At 41.8% G+C, this 21,989-nt stretch overlaps 1 protein-coding gene across 2 annotated transcripts in view; it reads right to left on the bottom strand.

Moving 5' to 3' along the window:
- The window catches only part of slc8a4a (solute carrier family 8 member 4a), a 97,029-nt gene that overhangs the window by 39,346 nt on the left and 35,694 nt on the right, over positions 1–21,989 (bottom strand). For both annotated transcript variants that reach the window (XM_066645490.1, XM_066645489.1), the window contains 2 exons: positions 6,569–7,963; positions 4,312–4,826 (listed from right to left, as the gene is read on the bottom strand). In XM_066645490.1, the coding sequence (XP_066501587.1) occupies positions 4,312–4,826; positions 6,569–7,900 (1,847 nt within the window). In that variant the 5' untranslated portion in view covers positions 7,901–7,963. The remainder of the gene's footprint in view (positions 1–4,311; positions 4,827–6,568; positions 7,964–21,989) is intronic.

The following is a 21,989-nucleotide window of genomic DNA, read 5'->3' on the forward strand; positions in this document are numbered from 1 at the left end:
GCTGTGTAATGAAAACAACTGAAGTAAGAACATAGAAGAGCAGAGTAAACCTCTCACATGAACAGTAAATGTTAAAAGGCAATTGTGAAAAAGGTTGACACTGCACAAAAATCTACTGCATGTTACTAGTTACATCTCAGCATTTAGCTCACTATTGAGTGTTTTACCCAATGGAATATTACGAGTGCAAGGAATAATATATCCAGAAAGTTACACACATATTGAACCTTACAAACTGAGGTGGTCTTTATAGAGAATATTATTTTATTTTGCTTATTTAAAACTAAAGATAGGAACATTAGGCTCCATTTGAAAGCTAACACTAGAAAATATTCCTCTGTTCTCATTGTTGAAACCAGAACAACAACTCATGTCACTGGAGTGGCTGCCAAAATTATACATACATGTATGCATGTATTGCATATGTGCATTTCGAATATAAACATAGTTTAGAGAACACCAGCTATTTTTGTACACTAGCTAGGGCTGCAAAATTTTCAAAGTTGGGAAATGTACCATGGGGATCGACAAATAATTATGGGAATTAATGGAATAAAATGGGAATATTCAATGCTAAAGGTGAGAAACTTACATATATTTGGTAAAAACTGAAGCATAATCTTGGCTAAAATAATTAGATATGATACCAAAACATAGTATCATAGCATAGCAAAGCTGCTCCTCAATCCCAGGCAACATGGCACATTACACACTGAAGGGCTATTGAGACCACACACACTGCATTGTTCATTCCGCCATCACAAGTACAGCGTACATCCAGATGATTCTAAAGACCTGACACTCGCCACTACTGAAAGCAAACATTTGGACCAAAGCACTACCTAAAGTCAGGTAGGTTTTGATGAAGTTCATATTTTTATTGACAGTAATTGCATTGAAACCTTTAAGCAACTATTAAATCAAGGTGTAATCTCACAGTTGCTTGCTATCTGGTAAATCAGAAAAACTTCATGAGCAATTTCATTTAAAAGACTAGTTTACGAAGGCTAGGAGGCTAGCATATGCTAGCTATCTATATTTTCTTACCTTAGCGGGTTTCTGTAACCAAAAATTAATACTTATTAAGTACTTATTTAACATTTTGAAGACAATTAGCTTTAGTATTTTTACACTTTGTCATTTTATTTAACAGAAGAATGCCATGTGCATCATGACCTCACAGGTGTCATAGTTATTTGTATTGCTATGCCTTCATGTCTGCTATTTACAAAAAATAAAAAATAAAAATGGTACATTGATAATAGTGTATAATATGGTTCCTTTAAATTATACAATATTTTCTATTAATTCCCATAAATTCCCCAAATTTCAATAGAAAGTTTACATTTTGGAATATTTCCAAAGTTCCCAAGCTAAAGTTCCCATATAAAGTTACCGATAATTTACTGGAAATTACCACCCCTTTGCAACGCTAACACTAGCGGGTTCTGTATTTGTTTGAAAAAAAGACATGTGCACACAGGCTATAAAATTTTAATGTCTGTGAATCAGTAAATGGCTTTAAAATGTAAATTTCACAAATATAATCATTTACCTGACACTGTTATCATGCAGAGGTAGTTGTGCTCTGGAATAAGAACTATAGAATAACCCTTGCACAAGTCAGACCCAACAAGCTTTAAATTTTATTTCAGCTATCCTAGACATGTAGTTTAATACAGCTTTTATTCTATTTCTAAAGGCTAAGGCCATTAACGTTATTATTTGGTATTTTTGTAACAAAGGATATGGGTGTAACAAAGCTCTGGGTATCAACAAAACTGACTTGGGCTGCATTCATGTGTGTGTGTGTGTGTGTGTGTGTGTGTGTGTTTCCACATATTTCACATTTCATCTGCAAACATGTTTCAGAGCTTTACATTCTGTACATACATAACTGTACAATCATCTGCACATGCACTTATTGGCTTATCCACTTCATCCACCCACACACACACAGCCACCATACCCTCATCATTCACTTACTCACACACACACACACACAAACACAAAGAACTGCATGCACACAGACGAAATGAACATACAAAGCCGATGTGTCAGTGAACACCAGGTCTCAAATACAATGCATGATTAGCAGTCCTTCAATATAACACACATGCGCGCGCGCGCACACACACACACACACACACACACACTCCCACGCAAATGGTTCAGAGAAAAGCTTTTTCTCACCCTCTTCAGTCAACCAGCGCTGTGAATATTGAGGGCTAACTGCTCAAACAAACCTCTCTTTCTCTCTCTTACTTACTCACTCACTCGCTCTAACTTTCCTCCGCCTGCACACCTGCCTCTCACCTCTTCTCTCCTCTCTCCAAATTATCTCTCACTTTATCATCAGAACAGTGCTTAATTCTGCCCAGCCCCCACACAGGACCCATACTTCATCCCTCGCTCTTTTTCATTTCATTGCTCCATCACCCCAATCTCTCCAGCACAACCATCCATTCTTTCCACATTCATCTGTCTGTCCAGCTCTGTGGCATCCTCTCCCTTCACCCTACCAACGTAAGATTTCTCTCTCATATATATATCCTCTTATCTATGCCTCAGTAATTCTAACATGTAACGTTACTGAACAAGGCATAAAAAATGTGAACATTCCCTCAAATCTGATTTTGTAAATACATAAGGTGTTGGATTATAATTGCACAATGTTCTATACTTTCCTGAGCACCTATAACCCTATTGGTTTGGGTTAGGATTCAAATGGCCAAAGACAGATGATTGCAGGAATGCTGTGGTTGCAGGGAGGAAAAGAGTGGAGGTCAAAGGGTGAGGGGTGTTCTATGTCAAGCTTGAATGAATTGGCGTAGGAAATTCTCCATTTTATCCTGTGTATAAATACAATGTACTTACCTGAGCACCTGTAATGCTGGTTATATATAAGACTTTTAACCATTGAACATTAATGGAAAAATATATCCTAAAGTTTATTACTGGGCTGTTAAAAATTAAGGAACAAATAATAGAATAAAAGATAAATTGAGGTGTGCTGGCAGTGTTAAGGGGTTAATATAAAGCACGAGTCCTTAATTAGGGATAGAATTACAAACTGACCCTCCACTAGCACTGTCACATTTTCTAAAACACTCTTATGTTGTTGCATCAGTCTGGACCAGCTGCTGATCTTAAGCTTGCCAGCATACAGATACTAAGTCTCTCTCTCTCTCTCTCTCTCTCTCTCTCTCTCTCAGCCCCATGTAAAAGGATCTGCCATCAACCTTATGTATCTTTAATAGAAATCCTATTCACTACCATTTTCCATTTCAGGGACCAGGAAAGGTCAAAAGATGTGTTATTGAGATAATGCTCTGACAGAATTGCAGAAAAGAAGCCTAAAAACTTTCCCATGATACAGATTTCAAGGCAGTTCAAATCTGTCACCTTCAACCTTGGACTGTTCTAGATTGTTCATTTACAAGTAATTTACAGAAGACAAGCTCAGGCCTAATGTTTCCAATCAATTCCAGCCCTTCAGAAAGCAATGCAAAACAATTTAATTGGACCCAAATCACTAAAGGGGAGGTCTACGATGGTGGAGAAATGGGTATAATTAGGTTGTAAACACCTTAAAGGTCATTGAAAATCATTTTTAACCCAGAGATAAAAAGAAAAAATGTGGCCTCTTTTGTCTAATTTTAAAAATATATGTTATATAAAAAGGTTATAGGTTATATATATAAATATAGGTTATATAAAAAGTGAAAATGTCAAGATAAAGAATATGCTAAGACCTGAGAATGTGAATTTTGTAATTTCACATGTTAAGGTACACACAATATTATCATATAGACATTGACATTCTATAAGTGGTTAATTGATTGAACTTGGTGGTTAAATGGTTAAACATATTAACAAATATGTGCTGAAGCTGACAGGCTTACTGTTGACTGATGTGGAAGACCAAACAAGTATCTGCTATTAATGATTTTTAATGTGTTTACAACACAATTAATTGTCATTGATATACGGATTGTAAACCATTTATAAACCTGTATAAGTGTAGTCATAAGCTAAAGTGACATTTAAAATAGATATAAAATAACACCAGGTCAGGGGGCAGAGAGCCCTCTCCACTGTTTTGAAATTGTATTGAATAATACACCTACCAACATGTGTTTTAGGACTGTGTGAGTAAACCAGTGTACACTGAGGAAAGCCATGCAGACATGTTGAGAACACACTAAACTGTGCATTCATTCACCCGACGTGGGGTATGAACCCAGGACACAGATCTATCTGCAGACTGAAAAAAACCCCGCAAAACATAATAAGGCTTTACAAACTTACATGGTTTCGTCGTTAAGGAATTCCAGTTTGCCAGCCACTTCTTCATAGTCCTCTCCAGCCTTAGCGGTGCCCTCTGTAGTGTGGTAAGGCACTGCCACTTTGCCCCTTGCACCCGATGTTCTGTGCACCTTCACCTGCATGATGCCCACACTCTCACTCACACGTGTGGATGCACTCTCAAATGTGAAGATACCGGCATGGTCATCGTCATAGATTGTTACTGTGGCAGTGTGAGCAGAGCCCAGGGCAGCCTTGGGCTGGACAGGGATGGAACCTAAGAGACTGTTGCTAGGGGTGACAGCATTGGGGTCCAGGACGGAGACCTCGGCCCGGTGGACGACTCGTGGGTTGCTGAGATGGACATAGAAGTGCTCGTCTTCTTCAAAGATATCATCATCAATCACACCAACTGTGAGCTCTTTTATAGTCTCGCCTGGTTTGAAGACTAACGTGCCTTCAGCAAACTCATAATCTGAGCCAGCATTAGCCGTGCCATCCTCAGTGCGATAGTCCACCTGGAGAGAGACATGGTCTAATCTCAGAAAAAAAAACACACTAATGACATTTGGCAAATTCTTGTTTCCAGAGTGACTTTCATAACTTAAAGTATGTTAATTTGCTGAGAATTATTCAGAGTACTGTAAAACCACTTCTAGTGGTCACCTCATCATAAAATACTTACACAGTGTAAGTAATATAGAAAATTAAAACTATATACAAAAAGGAGGCTTAGTTTCAGTACTATGTCAATGTTATCTAAAGGAAATGTAGATTAGATATATATGGGCCACAATACCCTGCATTTAAAATATATATAACACTGGTACATTTTTTTCTTTTCTAAATAATAATTTTACCCCTATTTCAAGCATTATTCACTGGCCAAAACAACTTTAATCCAATAATATATTTGTTAGTTGTGCACTGGTGTTTTGACACTGTAAATAAGAAAGTGAGGAAGTCCCGTTCTTCACTACACCCAACAGATATCTGATTGCCAGTTTAAGTGGGAAACTGTGTGTTAGATTTTTCTGTGAACCATTCCTTCAACCACCCACAAATCCCAGACATTGTTGTTCTTGTTTGAAACCCTGTGTTGTGGACTCAATTTCAGTGATTATTGACCAGTGCATTGAGGTCTCAGAGTACGTTTGACCTGTAGCACTACATTACAGTTGTCTGAAAAACAGGTGCTGTGCTGGTGTATTTTTGCTCACAAAGCTACAAGCAATGTAAACATACCCTGAAAGGCACAAAAATAGTTTAAAGTCAAAGTTTTAACCCAGGGGACAGGCTTATTTCTACTGAAAAATATCAATTTTAAATAAAAGTCCTGGAGTAAAAACACTATATGTAATGTCATTGCAACTTGAAAAATATGCTGCTGTTGTGTTCCCTAACTAAAGGTCCTGGATAAGACATTTTAAGTGCTATGAATATGGTTGGCGTGGCACCTTCCACGTGACAGACTTGTGTCCAATTCCCTGCTTACACGGGGAATACTAGCCCAGGAGTCCTTGACAAGACTCCTAAATTAAGTTATGGATGTTTTTGTTTTTACTTTTAATTTAAAAAAAAAACATTTATCATAAAACAGTTTCTGTTAGTTTGTTTCTCCATATGATTCTCTCTCTCAGTAAGTAGGCAACGACAAGGAAAAATGTACATATATAAAAGCCACTTTGTTTTGTATTTCTCTTTTTGATTTCTCTTTTTGATCTCTTTATATTTTCTGTTGTATCACTGCCTTTCTTTGTTAAATGTAATGAGTTCTCTTTATTAACTAAAGACAATCTAACACAGCCCTTTTGTAAATATATTTCAAAGGTGTTAATACACCGCTTAAATGATCGAAAATAACCATAAACTGTTTGTCAGTAAATATGAATATGATTAACAGGTTTCATATTTGAGTAAACTGTTCATCAAATATCACATTTTTTCATGACACATTTCACTAAATAAATTATCATTTTAATAAATTGATTTCATGTGGTGCATCTAATATGTTAAATGCTCAAAACATAATTCACTTAAGAGAATTAAAATTATGCTAAGTAGTGCTGTATAATATAAATAATCTACATAATATTCTATTACAATTAAGTGATCCGCTAATAGCTTTGAAAGCCCTTGCCTACTACCAAGATGCTTCTTGAATAAGCATTCAAGAGCTTATATTATCTTAATGACTATACAATGACAGACGCATTGCAGAGAGAGAGAAAAAAGTATTCACAACAGTGTTGATGCTTACCTTCACTGTGCAGCCACTGTCTCCACCATGTCTGGCCACAGACAGTTTGAGGGAACCACAGTTTTCAAAGCACTGGTAGTGTGAGGGTTCGAATTCCAGGTAGATGGTATGAGGGTCTTCTTCTTGGGCATTAGCTTCATGGCAGCTCACCACTTTCCTAGCCTGATCTGCTGCATGCTTCTTCAAAATGTTCCCTGCCCCAATCATCATGCGTGTGGCTTGGATACGGTAGAAGGCCCTGCTCTTCTGCTGCTGAACCAAAACCTGGTAGTTGGCCATCTCAATCAGCTGTTCCATGTCCTTCTCCGGATGTCTCTGTTTCAACTCCTTCAGGGTACGTGCCATCTCCCTGCGTGCCTCTTCTTCTTCTCCTCCACCTCCACCTCCAGTTCCTCCACCTCCCCCCTCCTCCACACCAGCCAGCATACCATCCAGAACCTCCTTGTGGTGGGAGTTGGCCCCTTGCCCATCCATTTCCATGTCCATTTTGGTGAACATGCCATCACCCTCTGTCTCAATGATGATGCCGCGGTTCTTGTCAGCCCGATAGCGCTTGTGAACATACTTATAAAATAACAGACGGCGGTCTGCAATCCAGGCCTGGACCACGCAGATGGGAAAAAAGAGAAAGGTCAACACAGCCTCCCAAACCTCCACCACACCAGGGGAAAAAACAGACAGGATCAGGTAGAGCCAAATGTAGGCGAAGATACTCCATGCAGCCGTCACAAAAAAGACCCTTAAGTGTTTGATCTTTCGCACCTCGCCATCAGGCACCACATAGACACAGATGGCGATGATGATGAACATGTTGAAGGCAGCGCTGCCCACAATGGTGCTGGGGCCGAGGTTCCCAGCCTCAAAGTTGTGCCCACAAACCTCGATCACGGACAACAAAATCTCCGGAGCTGAAGAACCCAAAGCCATGAGAGTCAGGTTGGAAACTGTCTCATTCCAGATTCGTACAGTGGCCGTAGTGGTTTCTCCATTAGGTTTTTTGATGGTGATCTCCTTTTCCTGTGATGTGATGACCTCAATGGAAGACATGAAGCGGTCAGCAATGATGGACATTCCCAAAAACATGTAGATTAGAGCGACAAAGTAGACAATAGCACGGGCCACTTTATCACCCACCGAAGGGTTTTGAGGATTCCATATAGGGAGCACCACACCCTCAGAACAGCTATATTTGCCAGAACAGTTCCCTGGAGTGCTCTGCTGAGTATCAGAACTGGCCTGTGAGGCCTCAGTCAAGCCCAGGAGGAAAAAGAAGACTGTGGACAGGCAGGGACTGAAGGAGCGAGGAGAAAATGTGAGACAGAAGTGAAGCATGGTGACGCTGTATTAATGATGGAATCTTTTAAAATGTGACACTTGAGCCCACTGTGGACACCTCTGAAAAACAACAGAACATGGCAAACATTAGATTAGATTTCAGAGAACTAGCGAGATTAAGAGCACACAGCTAGCAACAAGAGGCAAAAGAAAGTTTTGTAGACAAGCAATTATACTCAAAATAATGTCATTTTTATTCAAACATCTTGATCAAAAAGGTTGTATTAAAAAGTATGCATGAGTAGCTGTGTGGAAGGCTGAGGCTAACCAAGAGTGAGCATGTTCTCATTTGAATAATTCACTGTTCGCTGTACCACCTACCTAGTACCCACTTGTGTCACACTTTTGAGAGTTGGAGAGAGCATATTAAAAAATGTATGAAAATGACTCCTGTCATATATTTGGTTCTTCTTTCTAATAAGCACATGCCTTACGTAAAAGTGTAATTACAAAATAAACCAGAGTAGTTTCTGAATTCTATATTTTGAAATGATTAACTGATTCATAATCCTAGGTTCAATGGTTGTTGTTTCTTGTAGTCTGTATGGCATATCTATTATCCTTGCCCTATTCCTCCCCTTGCTGAGGGCACAAATTAAATTAGTATATTCTTCTAGGAGGCAAACTCATACACATGGAGCATCCAAATCAAGCCCTCCTTCCCTGCTTCAATAATCAGAGTGCCTGAAGCTCCTGTATTTACAGTGTGGTTCCAGAAAAGTCACTACAGCAGCACAGAGTGGCATTAACCAGGGTGTTATGTGTATGTGTGAGCAGGAGGTCACTCAGTTGAACAGAGGACATGATTAACACTGACAGACTGTACACACATGGAGAAGCTGCTCATAGCTTTTAACAAGCTACACACGCAGAGTGTCAGTATCTGTGAAAGCTATTATGGAAATGTGACTAAATTATCCTCAGTTAACACATCATATTCTTCTTGATTTCTCACAAAGTGTAATGTTTTGTAATTACATTTGGATTATTTCCAGCATTGTAGCTAAACTCATTTCAAGATTCATGAGGCTGCTATTTTTTCCACACAAATTTACAGGGCATAAATGAACTAGTGAACAGTACATAAAGAAACTGCTGGTACAATTTAATATGTTCAGTGTTTTTAAATTTGTACATGCTGAAGAAATCCAACACGTCTTGATGTAGAAGTAACACTTTAAAAATGACACATCTTTAAAATGAATGCCAGGGATTATATTCTTCAGTCCTATTATTTGATTACATAAAACTGATTACATCCAGCAGTGAAAACTGTGTATGCCATGTTACATAACACAATGTAGAGAATATCAATATTACATAAACATCTAATCAATTTTACATTACACCCCATCTTGGGCTCTAGCCTTCCTCACATTCCCGCAGGACTTAACAGAGTAACATTTTACTTTTCACCCAGTTTCGTCCTGTTCAATTCCTAAGCTTCTTTTTATAAAGTATGGCAGTGCCTGCAGTATGGGAGGCTCAAGGCTGCATCCTCAGGCTCGTGAGACATTTATGAACACATGAGTAGAGTGCTAAGCACTTGACTTGCTACACAGTGTAGACTTTGTTGTTGTCAGTGCATCGGGGAGGTTGAAGCTTGTTGTTCCACCTTGAAAAACTGCAAAATCGAGCTATCTGCAGATCCCCTGGACTTGTAGTCATGGTTGCTAAATCTGCAAAGTTTGGATTTCCAGGTTACATTTCACATTCAGTTTCTCATGTACTGTTTCATACATTTCTGAATATTTCCCTGTATTCTTTCCCGTCATTATTTTATCTCAATACATTAATTTTGCCCTACCAGAAACAATTTTTATTAGGCTTGCAGGAGTCATGCGTAGTGTTGGCAGAATTTATCAGGAAAGAAATTGGTTGAAGCTGCTTTTTTACAGGTTTTGTATTACAGTGATATTTTATATAGACATGCCTCAAAAATGGAAAAATGTGTCGGCTGGATTTGATTATTATTCTGCTTTAAGATTCCTAACACATGCTAGACATTCATCTCATAAGTGTGAATTGTAAGAAATGACAAGTTGGGCTCCACTTTAAGTGTGAAGACTGATTCAGTAGAAAACTTTTTGTATTGACCAGTTCCCTTCATATTTGTCTGTATTTTCATTCACAAACAATCAATGTCAATGATTTACAGAAACACCTGAAGCTGGAGAGTTTATGGTAATAAACTGTACCACTATGCTACTGCCATTAATTGTCTCACAGTGACTTTTTTCAAATGTATTACTTTATATCTTTATTTTTGTACTGTGTTCTCTCCCCTTCCTTATGGTTGGTCATCAATCTGATTGTTGGTGTGTGGGTTTCTTGGTCTGGGCTCACTCATAAACAATATTTTTTATGGAATTTTGTTTTCCCTTGTTAAATAAATATTTAATAATTAAATAAATACAGTTTGGAGATCTTGAAGTTTTGCTTCAAATAGCAATCATATAAATTTGTTACATTTATCTCTTTACTGAGAGACCTGGGAGATTTGAGAGAAACCTGGCACACAACAGCTCAAGGTTTTTTCAAAGTACATCAATGTGAGTATGATAAATGAGCATGAGTATGATAAATGCATTGGAAGTAACAGTCCATTTCCAGAATTAATGCCTCGATTCTTCATAATCTTTTTTGATTTTCTGTAGTTTTCTACATGCTGTCTTTCGTCCAATGTGTCTAACACGATTGAGACCTAAAACAGTTACCATCACTGAACTGCATCTCTGAGTCAGTTGTGTCCTAGTCTCACTTGTATAATCCCAGCACAGACTTGTTTGCACAAGAGCCAGGGTCATGCTGGGGTGAAGGATGTATTTGTCTCTTTGACTCATTCAAACACAACACAAACCCACCCACACGCATCAGTATCTCCAGCCCCTTGAGCTGGTGAGTACTCTTTGATCTTCCACCCTGAATATTCTGCAATGAAGCAAAGCCAGGCTGTTGCTCAGTGATCCAGACTTTTACACCCTCTACCCAAGCCTTATCCATTCAGCCATTCATCGGACCTGCTCACACAGGGGTTAGTGGCCCAACAGTATCTTTAATTCCCAACTTCCTTTTTTGGGGGGGAATTTAACTGTTTTCTCCCCTGTTCTTTGTTCATTGTGAATTCTACTGGTTTCTCATGTCTCCTTCATTCACACAATGCTACGAAGTTGGGAGAATAAAGGCCAGCATATTTTTCCTCCATAATATGTGAACCCACCATATATTTTCAAAATATGACTAATGCAAAATCAGTGGGTATTTCAATATGGAGATGGGAGAACACTAAATGCCTAGTCCTGACAAGTTAGCTAATAAAAACTCACATTTAGCTGCATAATGTTGAGTGACTCCTACTCTAGCAAAGAGAGTGCCAATCCAATCTGGCTCTCTTGAATTCTCATCTTGGGATGGCTGAGGTACTAAACTTGCAAACTTGGAAGTTTGGGAGCCTCATTCCTCTGTCAACAAATCTAAATAACCAAGACTAGCTTTTATTCTACATTAATAACATTAGTCGCTAGTATTAACTCTACAGACATGGAGTTGGCACCTCCAGTTTGTGTTCCCACCTTGCACCCAATGATTTGGATAAGCGGTTACAGACAATGGATGAATGAATGAATGGGTAGCTACTATTGTAGTAATAGTATAAAATATGTAGTAATCAGCAGCTATATGTAAAAAAAAAAAAAAAAGTGTTAATTTGCTAAGATTTGCCATCAAGAGTGAATATAATTAATTATAGCTCAGTTAGGTAGATCCTGATACCGCAGGGTCCAAAATCAAGGCAATGCAGGTAGAACCAGTTATTAAATGAACTGTTAGCTGGCCATTACCTTCTTATTTCTTGTCCATACCATATCAAATATATCTACTGAGATCCTGATTTTGTTTGATCACATGTATCAGTGTTTTTATTCACTGTTGCATAATGTGTTTCACATACTGAAAGCCTATATAGAGGCTTAATTATAGGTGGCACAAAGACTTAATCAAGTGATATTTTATTTTAAAGTGAAACCATGTATAACCAGTTTATATAAACCCAAAATAATAACTTTCATAACTATATTACATTTGCAGTAGTTACAGAACCCTGCAGTTAAGTAGTCAAACTCCCATTGCCCTGAACCATTAAAACACGAGGACTGTTCACATGCCAGTGTGTTGTACGTGTGTGTGATGTGACACACATCTAAGTGACATCCTAATCAACCTCTCTTTTTATGCTCCAATGACTCCTTGTCGCAAAGCCATAACTTAGAAAGAATTCATGTTTGTTTCTCATCTCCTCCCTTCCATTCCTGGGCATGGTGCCCTGAGCCAGTGTGAGCCATTCTCTCCCACTACTACCACACATGATGCTACCTCTATTTATAGCAATGCCAGTGCTGCTCCCAATGTCCATAGTGACAATACCATGCCAATGTGGCCATCATCAGCCAGGGCACATTTCACCCACCATCCAGAAAAGCCTTTATTAATCTCCACAGACAGAGCCAGAATCCCCAGTGAAGTCCTACACAGCACACCAGTCAGCACTGAGTCAGTTAGGCTGACAGCACTTTATTCAAGATATTTTTAAAATATGTACAACCTCAACCATTTCTGCAGAGGGTTTCTATCATTGTGTAATTGAGGCACAAAGGACATTAGTGAAGCCAGGTACTGACATTAGAAAATGAATTTAGATCTGAGAGGACAATCCAACTCATGCCAAAGGTGCTGAATGGGGCTCCATCTCTCCAGAGCATACTGTCCTATGGAACGTAATTCAAATGCTACGGGCATTTATACACCTCTAGACCTATGACTGGCATTAGGCATGACGATCTTAAGCTAATGTGCAGCCACTTCAGCGCAACCCACTTCATTTTATGCCTTACTGTACAATATAAAAGCTGTGGGTGTACATCTAAATGTCTGTGTTCACATCGGGGGTCCCTTTAAATTATAAAGAGTGTCTAAATGTCTTTAGACATATATTTTGCTCTCTGTAAATAAATGGCCAGTCTATCAAGAGTGTAATATGACTCATTTAAAAAGGATTTTTGCTTTCATAAGAAGTAATTAAATATACTACAGATTTCTGCACCCTCCACCCTCTTACTTATTTCTACTATTGGACTAGTGCCATTAATCCATTAGTTTTAGCTATTATTGCAGCTGAAATTTCATGTGGTCTGCAGCTGATATTTGCCAGGCATTTCCAGATATAATCATTGAACTTAGCATTTTTACGGGTCTGTAGTGCTATTGTTTATAACCTCCACCTTTAGCCGAGTTCAGGTAGGATTACATTTATGTGGTGTCCTGGGGTAATTTCCTTTTTCCACATGCTACATTATGATAATATCTGTGTCCAGATAATTCCTGTCAGTGTTTTGCTCCCTCCTCCCCTGAAAAAACTACAAGCCAATTTACCTACTCTTTGTCACTTAACTCAAGGATGTTCCGGTCATTTTACTTTTATCCAGATTTCCTCTTTGTGATTTTCCAAGCAGATTTCACTTAATAGGGACAAAGGTTTCCTTCAAATGTTGGCTGTTGTTTTTAATATTTACAGAAAAAATAATGCACTGCATAATTAATGTTTTCCCATTTATTTTTTTTTTTCCATTTGAGGTGGCTTAATGGCATGTTGCCCAAGCACCATCATTTGTTTTTTAAGGCTGGCCATAATCTTATAAACACAGGTTAAATAAGCAGCTGTTTATGAGACATAGCAAATAAAGGTAAATGTCATGGGAAAATACAAATGACAAATGTATTACCACTGAGCCAATTAATCTTGTTTCCAAAGGTATTTGTTTATTTATTTATTTTCATGTTTTATTTACAATGAACTAGCAATGTTTTACTAACTGAACTAATAAAACTGTATAGTTCATTAGGGCAAAAGCTGAAATGTTAAAATATGTCAAAGTATGAAATGTTACAGCCAGTTGCACTGTGCAGTAGGCAGTGTTTAGCCCTGCTACTGGCTTATCTACTGCTCAACTGTGCATGTATAGCTCTATTCCTCATAGCAGTAACTTCTGAAGGATGCCCAAAGCAGCCTTTAATATAACCCAAACCTTATGAGGGTTTCCATCAAGTAGCCAATTGCTTTAATTGGCGGAGCTGGAGCAGACTGGCCGCAGCAGAGGGGCCAGCTGCAGAGCCAGAGACAAAGAGCACTCTCAGACCCTGAGGCCATGTGAGCCAGCCTGGGGATGAGCCACAGGGAGCCCAGCAAGAGCTACTGCTTCTGGCCTGGAGGATAAACACAACACATACAGCAACTTTACATAAAAAACCATGCTTGAAACCCTTCTTAGATCCGACTGGGAAAGGGCTGCTGTTCTGTTGGTTGGAAACACAGTCTAATTAGAGATGGATCTAGGTCTATTTTGGATTTATTCCTGCTTCGCAATCCTTAGTCAGGCTTTAAGACTGGAGGAATTATGGATTAGCAGCATTATTCAGGATCATATTCAAAGATCTGTGACCATGACGGAGATTAAGCAGATGTAATCACAGTTGAAGGCTGATGGTAATGATGAGATTTAGGTCAGGTAATGAAGAAAAAAGGGCAGATAAGGCTTATATGCTTTATGATAAACAGTTCTGCCTTTAGCGTCAGACTCTGAAGCTCTCTCTCTCTCTCTCTCTCTCTCTCTCTCTCTCTCTCTCTCTCTCACACACACACACACACACACAAACCACACTAAAAAGGAAAGCATTGAATTTATTTTATTTCAAAAATGTCTCCACATGTGTAAAATATTCCTTCAGCACATTTCTTGATGTAAAAAGTGAAATGAATGTTTTACAGCTGTGAAACGGGCTGACATTGAATCATGTCAAATCAAAGCAGCTTTTTTTTCAGTTCACTGTTAAATACACTCCAGGACAAAAGCTGCCTAAAAACAAGAATAGGTTATAAGTTCATAAAGAAGTCTGTTTTAAAACAACCATGTGAACGGACAAGGGACTGACTGATATGAACATTTTTGTGGCTGATATCTATTGCTTAGATTATATTTAGATTGCTATAGCTTTACTTAAGCTCTCTACAATTGTTACATTTGTAAAGTAAGCAGCAGAATTGACTTTTCTTATGTGTTCTTCATTTTCTTTTCTTTTAAAATATTCTCTGCTGTTATTCTCATGCTAACAGAGCAGTACTTACATGATTTAGTGCATGCATTTATTGGTAGATTATCAGCAAGTATTTGTCAGTGTCATGCCCTGTCCCTGTCATGTATCTGTTTTTCCCACCATGTGCAAGAGCATGTGGTTCTGTTTGTTATTGCTCCTGTCTCTGCCCTAGTCCTTGTCTGTGTTCCTTGTCTGTGTTGTACATTTAAGTTCCTTTGTGTGACTTCTTGGTTCTTGGACATTCCTCATTCCTTTTCCCCTTCTAGTCTGTTTCTCCTTCCCTTAGTGTGTTTGTTTGGTCTGTATGTTCTATCTTACTATTCCTTCCTTGTGCTTCGTGTACTTGTTCAGTTTGTCTGACACTAGTCTGTTAACACTTCCCTGTCTCTGGTCTGTCAGTATTTCCCTCTGTTTCTAGTCAGTAAGTAATTCCCTATCCTGGTCTGTCTGATTCTGTCTCCCAGTCTAGGTTTCTTATGTGTCGGTCTTTTAGTCTTGGTTTCTCTCTGTCTCTCTAGTTTAGGTTTCTCTGTTCTGTCTGTTTGTTTCTCTTGTCAGTCTTTGTGAATATCTTACTCTGTTCTGTACTGTTTATTCTGTTTAGCACGCTCTCTGTCCAGGTTTAGTCTGTTTAGCACGCTCTCTGTCCAGGTTTAGTCTGTTTAGCACGCTCTCTGTCCAGGTTTAGTCTGTTTAGCATGCTCTCTGTCCAGGTTTAGTCTGTTTAGCACGCTCTCTGTCCAGGTTTAGTCTGTTTAGCACGCTCTCTGTCCAGGTTTAGTCTGTTTAGCACACTCTCTGTCCAGGTTTAATCTGTTTAGCACGCTCTCTGTCCAGGTTTAATCTGTTTAGCACGCTCTCTGTCCAGGTTTAGTCTGTTTAGCACGCTCTCTGTCCAGGTTTAGTCTGTTTAGCACGCTCTCTGTCCAGGTTTAGTCTGTTTAGCACGCTCTCTGTCCAGGTTTAGTCTGTTTAGCACGCTCTCTATCCAGGTTTAGTCTGTTTAGCACGCTCTCTGTCCAGGTTTAGTCTGTTTAGCACGCTCTCTGTCCAGGTTTAGTCTGTTTAGCACGCTCTCTGTCCAGGTTTAGTCTGTTTAGCACGCTCTCTGTCCAGGTTTAGTCTGTTTAGCACGCTCTCTGTCCAGGTTTAGTCTGTTTAGCACGCTCTCTGTCCAGGTTTAGTCTGTTTAGCACGTTCTCTGTCCAGGTTTAGTCTGTTTAGCACGCTCTCTGTCCAGGTTTAGTCTGTTTAGCACGCTCTCTGTCCAGGTTTAGTCTGTTTAGCACGCTCTCTGTCCAGGTTTAGTCTGTTTAGCACGCTCTCTGTCCAGGTTTAGTCTGTTTAGCGTTCGCGCTCTCTGTCCCGGTTTAATCTGTTTAGCGCGAATGCTCTCTGTCCCGGTTTAGTCTGTTTAGCGTTCGCGCTCTCTGTCCCGGTTTAATCTGTTTAGCGCGAATGCTCTCTGTCCAGGTTTAGTCTGTTTAGCACGCTCTCTGTCCAGGTTTAGTCTGTTTAGCACGCTCTCTGTCCAGGTTTAGTCTGTTTAGCACGCTCTCTGTCCAGGTTTAGTCTGTTTAGCGTTCGCGCTCTCTGTCCAGGTTTAATCTGTTTAGCGCGAATGCTCTCTGTCCCGGTTTAGTCTGTTTAGCACGCTCTCTGTCCCGGTTTAGTCTGTTTAGCGTTCGCGCTCTCTGTCCCGGTTTAATCTGTTTAGCGCGAATGCTCTCTGTCCCGGTTTAGTCTGTTTAGCGCGAATGCTCTCTGTCCCGGTTTAGTCTGTTTAGCGCGAATGCTCTCTGTCCCGGTTTAGTCTGTTTAGCGTTCGCGCTCTCTGTCCAGGTTTAGTCTGTTTAGCGTTCGCGCTCTCTGTCCCGGTTTAGTCTGTTTAGCGCGAATGCTCTCTGTCCCGGTTTAGTCTGTTTAGCGCGAATGCTCTCTGTCCCGGTTTAGTCTGTTTAGCGTGAATGCTCTCTGTCCCGGTTTAGTCTGTTTAGCGCGAATGCTCTCTGCCCAGGTTTAGTCTGTTTAGCACGATCTCTGTCCAGGTTTAGTCTGTTTAGCACGAATGCTCTCTGTCCAGGTTTAGTCTGTTTAGCGCTCACGCTCTCTGTCCAGGTTTAGTCTGTTTAGCGTGAATGCTCTCTGCCCAGGTTTAGTCAGTTTAGCACGCTCTCTGTTCAGGTTTAGTTTGCTTAGCGCTCGCGCTCTCTGTCCAGGTTTAGTCTGTTTAGCGCTCGCGCTCTCTGTCCAGGTTTAGTCTGTTTAGCTTGAATGCTCTCTGTCCAGGTTTAGTCTGTTTAGCGCTCGCGCTCTCTGTCCAGGTTTAGTCTGTTTAGCGTGAATGCTCTCTGTCCAGGTTTAGTCTGTTTAGCGCTCGCGCTCTCTGTCCAGGTTTAGTCTGTTTAGCGCGAATGCTCTCTGTCCAGGTTTAGTCTGTTTAGTGCTCGCGCTCTCTGTCCAGGTTTAGTCTGTTTAGCGCGAATGTTCTCTGTCCCGGTTTAGTCTGTTTAGCGCTCGCGCTCTCTGTCCAGGTTTAGTCTGTTTAGCGTGAATGCTCTCTGTCCCGGTTTAGTCTGTTTAGTGCTCGCGCTCTCTGTCCAGGTTTAGTCTGTTTAGCGCTCGAGCTCTCTGTCCAGGTTTAGTCTGTTTAGCGCGAATGCTCTCTGTCCTGGTTTAGTCTGTTTAGCGCTCACGCTCTCTGTCCAGGTTTAGTCTGTTTAGCGTGAATGCTCTCTGTCCCGGTTTAGTCTGTTTAGCGCTCACGCTCTCTGTCCAGGTTTAGTCTGTTTAGCGTGAATGCTCTCTGCCCAGGTTTAGTCTGTTTAGTGCTCGCGCTCTCTGTCCAGGTTTAGTCTGTTTAGCGCGAATGCTCTCTGTCCAGGTTTAGTCTGTTTAGCGCGAATGCTCTCTGTCCTGGTTTAGTCTGTTTAGCGCTCACGCTCTCTGTCCAGGTTTAGTCTGTTTAGCGTGAATGCTCTCTGTCCCGGTTTAGTCTGTTTAGCGCTCACGCTCTCTGTCCAGGTTTAGTCTGTTTAGTGTGAATGCTCTCTGCCCAGGTTTAGTCAGTTTAGCACGCTCTCTGTTCAGGTTTAGTCTGCTTAGCGCTCGCGCTCTCTGTCCAGGTTTAGTCTGTTTAGCGTTCGCGCTCTCTGTCCCGGTTTAGTCTGTTTAGCGCGAATGCTCTCTGTCCCGGTTTAGTCTGTTTAGCGCGAATGCTCTCTGTCCCGGTTTAGTCTGTTTAGCGTGAATGCTCTCTGTCCCGGTTTAGTCTGTTTAGCGCGAATGCTCTCTGCCCAGGTTTAGTCTGTTTAGCACGATCTCTGTCCAGGTTTAGTCTGTTTAGCACGAATGCTCTCTGTCCAGGTTTAGTCTGTTTAGCGCTCACGCTCTCTGTCCAGGTTTAGTCTGTTTAGCGTGAATGCTCTCTGCCCAGGTTTAGTCAGTTTAGCACGCTCTCTGTTCAGGTTTAGTTTGCTTAGCGCTCGCGCTCTCTGTCCAGGTTTAGTCTGTTTAGCGCTCGCGCTCTCTGTCCAGGTTTAGTCTGTTTAGCTTGAATGCTCTCTGTCCAGGTTTAGTCTGTTTAGCGCTCGCGCTCTCTGTCCAGGTTTAGTCTGTTTAGCGTGAATGCTCTCTGTCCAGGTTTAGTCTGTTTAGCGCTCGCGCTCTCTGTCCAGGTTTAGTCTGTTTAGCGCGAATGCTCTCTGTCCAGGTTTAGTCTGTTTAGTGCTCGCGCTCTCTGTCCAGGTTTAGTCTGTTTAGCGCGAATGCTCTCTGTCCCGGTTTAGTCTGTTTAGCGCTCGCGCTCTCTGTCCAGGTTTAGTCTGTTTAGCGTGAATGCTCTCTGTCCCGGTTTAGTCTGTTTAGTGCTCGCGCTCTCTGTCCAGGTTTAGTCTGTTTAGCGCTCGAGCTCTCTGTCCAGGTTTAGTCTGTTTAGCGCGAATGCTCTCTGTCCTGGTTTAGTCTGTTTAGCGCTCACGCTCTCTGTCCAGGTTTAGTCTGTTTAGCGTGAATGCTCTCTGTCCCGGTTTAGTCTGTTTAGCGCTCACGCTCTCTGTCCAGGTTTAGTCTGTTTAGCGTGAATGCTCTCTGCCCAGGTTTAGTCTGTTTAGTGCTCGCGCTCTCTGTCCAGGTTTAGTCTGTTTAGCGCGAATGCTCTCTGTCCAGGTTTAGTCTGTTTAGCGCGAATGCTCTCTGTCCTGGTTTAGTCTGTTTAGCGCTCACGCTCTCTGTCCAGGTTTAGTCTGTTTAGCGTGAATGCTCTCTGTCCCGGTTTAGTCTGTTTAGCGCTCACGCTCTCTGTCCAGGTTTAGTCTGTTTAGCGTGAATGCTCTCTGCCCAGGTTTAGTCAGTTTAGCACGCTCTCTGTTCAGGTTTAGTCTGCTTAGCGCTCGCGCTCTCTGTCCAGGTTTAGTCTGTTTAGCTTGAATGCTCTCTGTCCCGGTTTAGTCTGTTTAGCGCTCGCGCTCTCTGTCCAGGTTTAGTCTGTTTAGCGTGAATGCTCTCTGTCCAGGTTTAGTCTGTTTAGCGTGAATGCTCTCTGTCCAGGTTTAGTCTGTTTAGCACTCGCGCTCTCTGTCCAGGTTTAGTCTGTTTAGCGTGAATGCTCTCTGTCCAGGTTTAGTCTGTTTAGCGCTCGCGCTCTCTGTCCAGGTTTAGTCTGTTTAGCGCGAATGCTCTCTGTCCAGGTTTAGTCTGTTTAGTGCTCGCGCTCTCTGTCCAGGTTTAGTCTGTTTAGCGCTCGCGCTCTCTGTCCAGGTTTAGTCTGTTTAGCGCTCGCGCTCTCTGTCCCGGTTTAGTCTGTTTAGCGCTCGCGCTCTCTGTCCAGGTTTAGTCTGTTTAGCGCGAATGCTCTCTGTCCCGGTTTAGTCTGTTTAGCGCTCGCGCTCTCTGTCCAGGTTTAGTCTGTTTAGCGCGAATGCTCTCTGTCCCGGTTTAGTCTGTTTAGCGCTCGCGCTCTCTGTCCAGGTTTAGTCTGTTTAGCGTGAATGCTCTCTGTCCCGGTTTAGTCTGTTTAGTGCTCGCGCTCTCTGTCCAGGTTTAGTCTGTTTAGCGCGAATGCTCTCTGTCCCGGTTTAGTCTGTTTAGCGCTCGCGCTCTCTGTCCAGGTTTAGTCTGTTTAGCGTGAATGCTCTCTGTCCCGGTTTAGTCTGTTTAGTGCTCGCGCTCTCTGTCCAGGTTTAGTCTGTTTAGCGCTCGAGCTCTCTGTCCAGGTTTAGTCTGTTTAGCGCGAATGCTCTCTGTCCTGGTTTAGTCTGTTTAGCGCTCACGCTCTCTGTCCAGGTTTAGTCTGTTTAGCGTGAATGCTCTCTGTCCCGGTTTAGTCTGTTTAGCGCTCACGCTCTCTGTCCAGGTTTAGTCTGTTTAGCGTGAATGCTCTCTGCCCAGGTTTAGTCTGTTTAGTGCTCGCGCTCTCTGTCCAGGTTTAGTCTGTTTAGCGCGAATGCTCTCTGTCCAGGTTTAGTCTGTTTAGCGCGAATGCTCTCTGTCCTGGTTTAGTCTGTTTAGCGCTCACGCTCTCTGTCCAGGTTTAGTCTGTTTAGCGTGAATGCTCTCTGTCCCGGTTTAGTCTGTTTAGCGCTCACGCTCTCTGTCCAGGTTTAGTCTGTTTAGCGTGAATGCTCTCTGCCCAGGTTTAGTCAGTTTAGCACGCTCTCTGTTCAGGTTTAGTCTGCTTAGCGCTTGCGCTCTCTGTCCAGGTTTAGTCTGTTTAGCGCTCGCGCTCTCTGTCCAGGTTTAGTCTGTTTAGCTTGAATGCTCTCTGTCCCGGTTTAGTCTGTTTAGCGCTCGCGCTCTCTGTCCAGGTTTAGTCTGTTTAGCTTGAATGCTCTCTGTTCCGGTTTAGTCTGTTTAGCGCTCGCGCTCTCTGTCCAGGTTTAGTCTGTTTAGCGCGAATGCTCTCTGTCCCGGTTTAGTCTGTTTAGCGCTCGCGCTCTCTGTCCAGGTTTAGTCTGTTTAGCGTGAATGCTCTCTGTCCCGGTTTAGTCTGTTTAGTGCTCGCGCTCTCTGTCCAGGTTTAGTCTGTTTAGCGTGAATGCTCTCTGTCCCGGTTTAGTCTGTTTAGTGCTCGCGCTCTCTGTCCAGGTTTAGTCTGTTTAGCGCTCGCGCTCTCTGTCCAGGTTTAGTCTGTTTAGCGCGAATGCTCTCTGTCCTGGTTTAGTCTGTTTAGCGCTCACGCTCTCTGTCCAGGTTTAGTCTGTTTAGCGTGAATGCTCTCTGTCCCGGTTTAGTCTGTTTAGCGCTCACGCTCTCTGTCCAGGTTTAGTCTGTTTAGCGTGAATGCTCTCTGTCCAGGTTTAGTCTGTTTAGTGCTCGTGCTCTCTGTCCAGGTTTAGTCTGTTTAGCGCGAATGCTCTCTGTCCAGGTTTAGTCTGTTTAGCGCGAATGCTCTCTGTCCTGGTTTAGTCTGTTTAGCGCTCACGCTCTCTGTCCAGGTTTAGTCTGTTTAGCGTGAATGCTCTCTGCCCAGGTTTAGTCAGTTTAGCACGCTCTCTTTTCAGGTTTAGTCTGCTTAGCGCTCGCGCTCTCTGTCCAGGTTTAGTCTGTTTAGCGCTCGCGCTCTCTGTCCAAGTTTAGTCTGTTTAGCTTGAATGCTCTCTGTCCCGGTTTAGTCTGTTTAGCGCTCGTGCTCTCTGTCCAGGTTTAGTCTGTTTAGCGTGAATGCTCTCTGTCCAGGTTTAGTCTGTTTAGCGCTCGCGCTCTCTGTCCAGGTTTAGTCTGTTTAGCGCGAATGCTCTCTGTCCAGGTTTAGTCTGTTTAGTGCTCGCGCTCTCTGTCCAGGTTTAGTCTGTTTAGCGCTTGCGCTCTCTGTCCAGGTTTAGTCTGTTTAGCGCTCGCGCTCTCTGTCCCGGTTTAGTCTGTTTAGCGCGAATGCTCTCTGTCCCGGTTTAGACTGTTTAGCGTGAATGCTCTCTGTCCCGGTTTAGTCTGTTTAGCGCGA

The sequence above is a fragment of the Hoplias malabaricus genome, chromosome 15 (genome assembly GCF_029633855.1).
Source record: "Hoplias malabaricus isolate fHopMal1 chromosome 15, fHopMal1.hap1, whole genome shotgun sequence".
Lineage (NCBI taxonomy): Eukaryota > Metazoa > Chordata > Actinopteri > Characiformes > Erythrinidae > Hoplias > Hoplias malabaricus.